A 7183-nucleotide genomic window follows, 5' to 3' on the forward strand; every position below is an offset into this window, starting at 1 on the left:
TGATATAAAGATTGGCACACTAGCCCAAATGAAATTGGTTCCATAGATATCGAAGACTAGGATTTGTCACAGACTCTGCTTCTTGGCCCCCTTGAATTAAATTAAATAGATTAACCCATCAATAAATAAATAAATAAATAGTTAAATGGTCGCTCATCAGAAGCTGTGTGCAAAGGACAGAGGATTTCTTTGAATCTAGTATGCCATGGTTTCCGGCAGGCTGGCTTTGAGTGAGTGGAAGAGGTGAGAGAGGGCTGGCTCGGTGGATGGGGTCTGAGGACGGGCAGGGGGAAGAGTGGGGTTATTCCTGCTGGCTGGTGGGCAGGAGATCTCCTAGCACGAATACGGAGGGCAGTTGGGCATTGATTAGACAACAGTGAAGTTCGGGCTGCAGCCATGTTCTTCCATTCCCCTTCTGCCAACCCTCGGGGTCATTCAGCCCATATGAACTCTGGGTACAGCTTCCTTTAGGGAGAGATGATTTCCATGGTGAAGTCAGTTATATCATGGCCACCTTTGGAACGTCCTAGGAAGATGGGCTTTTCTTCTGCTTGAGAGGTGCTGATGTACCAGTTGGGGTACAGGGCAGACTCAAATTCAACTGTATTCTTGACTTCTGTCTTGTTGAAGACAAATCGCTTTTCCATATTCCACTTTGGGTAAGTTTTGGGGTCTACCTCCTGCAGCAAAACAGAAATACACATTTTCATGAGGGCAGGGACAAAGACGCTCTACTCTGATCTGGACAAAGATGTTCTCTGGGTCGGCTAGAGAGAAAATGGATACGCAGGTCACAGGCCCAGGATCCAGACTCCTGAGTTATCTTTGAGACCCCAGGTTTCTGTGTGGTGACTGAAGTTGCCCCTTATCCTTTTCTGAAACTTAGCATCAAATGCTAGAGAGCATAACATAGGTGGGAATGTTTTCCAAAAGTGAAAATTAGGTTAAAGCTCCTAGGCGTATCTGTTTCCAGGGACTTTGCTGTATATTTCCTCATGGCCCTGGCTAGAATGACTTCAGCTTGGAAATGAAGCTTTTGCTGGGAAAGCGGGTGAGGGGAGGTGTGATTTTGGGAGAGGGTTGGAAATGATGACAGGTGACAGGTCCCCTGAACAGATTAAGTTCCCAAAGCATCATCTATCAAGTGGAGCAACCCTAACAATGTATAATCTCTTGGGTGGTAACAATGGCAAGACACAAGAACATCTACATAATGATTTAATTTTCTGTGGTGGGAGTGAAAGTTGCATGCATTTAACACTTACATTAAACTTATTTACATCTATGCAAAATTATCAAGTAGCTCTGCTCCCAGAGTTTCTAAGGGGAAGAGATAGTTGTCTTGGAAGAAAGGGATGGCTAGGGGTCCTTCAGAGGAGACTGAGAAGGGCCTTCAGCCCCTGGTACCCACTCACCTCCAGCTGCAGGGTGGGCCTATCGCCTTTCATCACACAAGACAGGTATAGATTCTTTTCCTTGAGGCCTAAGGCCACAGGTATCTTGTCTTCACTTTCATCTCCTTGCACGAAGCTCATGCAGAAAACCACTGGGGAGAGGAAACGGGTCTTATGGTTAGGGACACACAGCACTGCAGAGAGTCTTACAATTCAGCATCCTCTGTGGAAACCCACACCGAGGTTCCTATGGCTTAACAGACAGGGTAATCTGGCTTCTCACAGATCATAGCAGGTTCAGTTGGTTGAATCAGGTTTTTCCCCAAAGAAGGTCTAGGGGCTTCTCAGAGCCTCACCACAGTGGCAATGAAGAATCAGGGGGTCTGATTTTTAGAAACTGCAGAAAGTCATCTTGTCCCTGACAGGTGATGTGTCCATCCACAAGAGCAGAACCATTTGATCAATGTGAAAAAGCGAGAAAAGAGAGAAAGCTGGGTCCCGGAAAAACATCGGGCGCGGATCTGTTTCAGGAACGTAGAGAAGGAAGTGGGAAGGACTTGGGAAAGGAGCTTAGCTGGGAGAAGTGACTCCAAAGAGAGACATGCATTTTAATCTTCCTCGGTCATAGCTGTCTCACTTGGAGGCCCCAAGGTCACGCTCACAGTGCAATTCTAAAGAAACAGGGCTGTCTTGGCTTGGCTGACACCAGGAAGCTTTCCCCCAGTGATGTCTCTCTCCAAGGTCAGCAGCCTTGGAAGAGAACAGCCTGCTTCTCTCAGCTGCCCCCTTGACCGCACCCCTGCATACAGGATTCAGCCATGGTGGCAAAGTGCCAGGCAGATTCGCACAACCCACGGGCCCCCCGGACTTGAGACAATTGCCAGTGACAGTAGAGAGATATAAGTTCCTGCTTGTCAGTAAGGTTTCCCTCTAAGGAACCATCTGGTTGGTATTGGGCGGGAAAGATGTTAGGGGCAAGGGGGGCGGGGCTGGGAATGAGGCGGGGGAACAAATTATCTCCTCAGCATTCTAGTTTCAACTCCAACAACAGGAAGAAAGAACCCACAGGCAGTTAGGTCTTGTCCATCAAATGACTCCTTTCTAATAGAAGCACTGACATGGCACTACCATTCAATGACTTGACCGAACAGTGGTCCTGAGCGTGCTTGAGCCCCCTAATTTCTCAGAGTCACCTCTCTTGCTGAAAAATAAATGTGCTGAGGGACTCGATCTGGTGTCATCGCTAGGACCCAAACAAAAACATATCGTTTATTATATGTTATTTCACTGCTGTTGGTCATTTGCCTTAATCATCTGCTCTGTGGAAAGTGTAGAGAATTAGCAAGCTACCAGAGGGCCAAGAAAAGAAGCAGGATGTCCCCAGGTACCTTCTCGGTTCATGTCCCGCGCGAGGAGGTGGAGGGCCTTCAGCACACATGGGCCAGCCAGCACCAGGGATTTTTGCTCTTTGTCTTGGAGTTTGCAGTTCAGCGACTGCACACCCGCGTCGCACAGAAAATCATCAGCGTACGTTTCAAAGATGACAGGCTCTAAAAATGTGGAGCACAGACGTCGTTTAGGTAGAAGCTCAGAAGGGCAGGCCTGACGCTGTGAAGCAGCAGAATTTGGTTCCTCGGAGGATATCTGAGCATGCACAGCCGAAGTTTGATTATAACATTGGTGGGGAGGAAGCCGGGGTGGGTCAGAACACTGGGCCTAGAACCCTGAGATTTGGGTTCAAGCCTCAGCTCTATGGCTGGCTGTGGATGAGCTATGGAGCGACTTATGTAAAATGGCAGTGGCAATGGAACTGGCCCAACAGGGACATTCTGAGACTTGCAGGAGATACATAAGTGAAAGCCCTCAGAATGATTGGGTGCTTTGCAAATATCAGTAGTTATCAAGGTCCTATGTTAAGAATAGTTTCAACAACTAAAAATGAGACTAAAACCATCACCAAATTGGATTTTATACAGTCGTGTCTTGAGATGTAACATTTTGGGTACCATTTTATGCATGACTATAAATATATTCTGGAAAAGCTTCCATTCTTAAGATTAATAGCACTCTTAGCCAGTTACACCATCATTTCATTAAAGAAGAATTCCTTAAAAAATCTTTCAAGTGAACAAAGCAATCTGATGGAAGACAAAAAAAAAAAAAAAAAGAATAGTTTCAACTCAAGAGATGATTAATTGGGTTTCTAGGTGTCTCTGTTTGCCTCTCATTGCTGGGCCTTCTACTTTTAAAGGGTTTCAGCTTTAGGGAAGTTTAGTTGACTGTTGGGTTACAGCCTCTGAGAAGGAAATGACCAGCAATCTTGTGTCTGCCCTCAGCTCTCATTAGGTACCTTCTTCAAAGATGAGTGAAAAGATGCTCCTCAGGTCATCATCTTGGAAGGCCTGTGAGCAGGGAATCCTCTTCAGCTTCTCCATGGCCACGATGACCGACACCACCTGCCTGAAGCTCTTGTTGTAGAGCTGGTGGGAGATTTGCAGTTGGATGCTCCCATCTCCTACGGAGCTGAGGTCCAGGTGTTGGACGCAGCACTGTGGAGAGAATAAGGAGGTCAGCGTGGGAAGGTGCTTGTGCCAGAAAACTCCGGTTTTGACATGAGAGAGGACGAAGGAGGGGGTAACAGAGCTTCTAAGGATAAACGTTCATCTCTCCGCAGCCCAGAGAGGTTAAGTGGTTTACCCAAGGGCACGTGGCAAGAGAGAGGCAGACCCAAAACTAAAACGTTGGCTTTCTGATGCCCTATATGGTATTCTTCTAGAATAAATCCCATTTCTACCTTATCTCTTTTACACAGGCTCCATCTAACCATAGACTTATACCTTCTTACACTTTTGATATTTTTATAAATCTAATGCACTAACACTATGTAGTTAATTTTTCATGGCAATGATGATCATATTTTCAATACATCTATGCTCAATCAACAATTATTCTATACAAGTTTTTTTTTCTCAAATGCTTTCTCATAAATAACCTGCCAATACTTTAAAAGTGGTTACTATTCGTGAAATAGGTTCCCATTTCCACCTTATTCAGAGAACCTGTATAACTAACTGCATTAAGGCTTAACTGAGTTTGCCCCCAAGGCACGATAATGGTTTAAAAGCTTGAAGGACAGCTAAAGAGACATGTAACAGTGCAGAGGAAAGCTGAGTGCGAGATAAGTTCCTGCCCAGAGCAGAGGCCCCAGATGAGGGAGAGCCAGGATCCTGGAAGAGACAGTGGAGGAGGGCCGGGCACAAAAGCCGCACCCCACCCAGGGCTGGAGAAAACCAGTTACGCTGGTTTTAAAACCTTTAAAGAAATGTGCTTTTAACAAGACTGAGACTGGATGAGGAGGCTGGAGGAGGCTGTCATGAACTAAAAAAGTAAGAGAGAAGTAGCTCCCTGCTAATCTGTACAACTGCATTAGCTGGGCTGATGGCTGGACACCCTGGGAAAGTTATCAGGCCTCTTACAGAAGAGAAGAGCCAGCTGGAACATCAACAAGGCTCTCTGTAAAGATAAGAGTCAGAGAAATACTCCTCTGCTGGGATAGACTTAGCTCCTGTTGACAATATTTCAGAACTGAAGGTTGCGGGATGCTAGGGTCTCTGACATCATCCAGCTCATGAGCCTTATTTTTCAGATGAGGATCAGAGGGGTAAAATGACTTGACCAAGACCCACTGGCAAGTGAATAATTTTCTTGCCACTCCCAACTAAACTTTTTCTGTACATCATCTATGCCCTGTTATCGTAAGCTCCACCCCAGGGAGCAAAAAACAACTCCACCCTTAAAGGATGCAGACATGTTCATTCTCAAGGTCATCTTCTCTGGGTCTCAGAGTGTGACTTAAGTGATTAACGTAGTTTCATCACTCTTAGGGCTACAAGCCTCCTCTAAAAGGAGAATCAAATTTGCATTGGAGCCTGGACCATCTTCTTAACATGAGACAGCAAACACTATCTCCACTGTAATTCCCCCTCACCCTGTGCAAGCATGGCCACCATCACTGGGCCTCAGTGAACCACTGTGGTGGCGTGGGAGCTTTGTAGTGGCCAGCCTGCGTCTGTCTCACTGGAAGAGGAGAAAATCATTCGAACACAAAATTCCACAGGAACAAGGTGGACCCCTTTCCTTGAGTCTTTCCCATGTCAGAGCCCCTTCACATGTTGGGAGCTAAGCCCACGGACTCACCTTCATCTGTTTGGGGCCATCAGCCTCAAATAGCAGGTCATTCTCATCACTGTAATACAAACAGAGAGATTGTTCAATTACGTCTCCCGGACAAGATTATTTTTCCTTCCCTGGAAACACTTTTCACCGTTAACAGGAAACTGCAGACAGCATGTTCCTTAGGGCTGCCTGAAGCTTCCAGGTTCCGTGGTGATACGCAATGGAAAAGCAAATGAGGCAGGGCAGGTACCCCCGTTGCTGTCTGTTGGATGCTGAGACCTAACTTCCAGCCCAGTTAAAATCTGAGCTTTCCTTCTCACTTAAGCCAAATGTGGCAAGGGATCCCCTGTATTGTCCACTTGGCATCTTTCCTTCCTGTTTGCCCTCTGCAGGCAGTCCTTGCAGCAACATCTAGATGGCCTATGGGTGCCAAGGCCGGACTTAGAGTGGGAAATCAGTCTTTAAACCAGGTTGCCTTGGAACCCTGCTTGCCACTGAAAGAGGCGGTTAGGGGGGGCAAATCTGGTCTTCAAGCACAGATGACACGTTCCACTCTTGAGAGGGGAGCCCTGTTCACATTACTGGTATCAATTTTCCCACTGACCTGTAGTAAGCCATCACTTCGTTGGTGGGTTCGGGTACTGTTGCCATGGCTGCTTCAGAAACCTGTGTAAAGAGGAGAAAATGAGTGACCATTTGCTGCGCCAGTCCCCACGAGGGCTGCATTCACACGTGAATTGCCCTCAGCATCTAGTACCTGGCAGACATGCAAAGAAGCAATCTTTGAATGCATAAGTGAATGCAAGAAAGAGTCATCCTTTGGGTCCAGAGTAAAGCATTTGCTAAATCAAGCCCAAACCAGGAGTGGATTTATTAGGAGACCTGCAGCAGAGGTTTGATGCTGAGCTCTCAGACACCAGCTGCGAGATAAGCAGTATTAATCTGCAATATTTTGCAAGTTATGGCATTATAGTACACCTGGCATTTGTGCAAAAAGCCCAGCCTTCAGGCCGAGAGAGAAGGAGGGAGGGAGAGGGGGAGGAAGGGAGAGAGGGAGAGAGAGAGAGAGAGAGAGAGAGAGAGAGAGAGAGAGAGAGAGAGAGAGAGAGAGGGAGAGACTCCCTTAGGACCTAGTCATAAGGAAGAATTAAAGTGGTACCTGGGCAATGAAGGCTGCCTGGAGAGAATAGAATCCCTGAGTGGCTTGTTGTGCCTCCAAGAGGTATGCTGTCTGCCAGTTTCTCCCTCACTATTTTATGGCCTTCAAAAGCAGAAGTCGGGAGCTGAGAAATTTCCCGTTTGGTTAACTGATTTCACAACAAAGTTAAAAAAAAAAAAAAAAAAAAGAGGCTGGATGGGAACTTCTGGGAGAGGGTAAACTGAAATAATTCTCTAATCCTTGGAAGGGCAAGTGGTAGCAAACTGTGACACATTTTTGCAAATGTGTCATCATGCAAATATATGTTGTTTTTTCTGACAACTATTGTGCAAATGATGTCAATCAAAAATACTGGGTTTTCCTAGGTTAGAAGGACGTTTTAATTTAGGATCTCTGGGGTAAAGTGGAGGACACGCAGAGAGACACACACACAAATGCTCCCTCACTCTTTGCA

General features: G+C 46.3%; 1 protein-coding gene across 1 annotated transcript; it reads right to left on the reverse strand.

Annotated features, from left to right (window-relative positions):
- Nucleotides 1-315: 315 nt before the first annotated feature.
- IL1B (interleukin 1 beta) lies at nucleotides 316-6784 on the reverse strand. Its single transcript, XM_007197394.2, has 7 exons — nucleotides 6730-6784; nucleotides 6175-6236; nucleotides 5592-5640; nucleotides 3745-3943; nucleotides 2783-2944; nucleotides 1416-1546; nucleotides 316-680 (listed from the first exon to the last, which is right to left on the reverse strand). The coding sequence occupies exons 2-7, from the start codon at nucleotides 6219-6221 to the stop codon at nucleotides 468-470; spliced, it is 801 nt and encodes a 266-aa protein (XP_007197456.2). The 5' UTR covers nucleotides 6222-6236; nucleotides 6730-6784; the 3' UTR covers nucleotides 316-467.
- Nucleotides 6785-7183: the final 399 nt, after the last annotated feature.

The sequence above is a fragment of the Balaenoptera acutorostrata genome, chromosome 12, assembly GCF_949987535.1.
Source record: "Balaenoptera acutorostrata chromosome 12, mBalAcu1.1, whole genome shotgun sequence".
Classification (NCBI taxonomy): Eukaryota; Metazoa; Chordata; class Mammalia; order Artiodactyla; family Balaenopteridae; genus Balaenoptera; species Balaenoptera acutorostrata.

What these genes read in the sequence shown, in the direction of transcription:
- IL1B (XM_007197394.2), bottom strand. Translation starts at nt 6,221, where the DNA reads ATGGCAACAGTACCCGAACCCACCAACGAAGTGATGGCTTACTACAG. An exon ending in TTCACTCATCTTTGAAGAAG is followed by an intron (nt 2,945 to 3,744) that starts GTACCTAATGAG and finishes CCACATTTTTAG; the next exon opens with AGCCTGTCATCTTTGAAACG. An exon ending in GCGGGACATGAACCGAGAAG is followed by an intron (nt 1,547 to 2,782) that starts GTACCTGGGGAC and finishes TCCTCTCCCCAG; the next exon opens with TGGTTTTCTGCATGAGCTTC.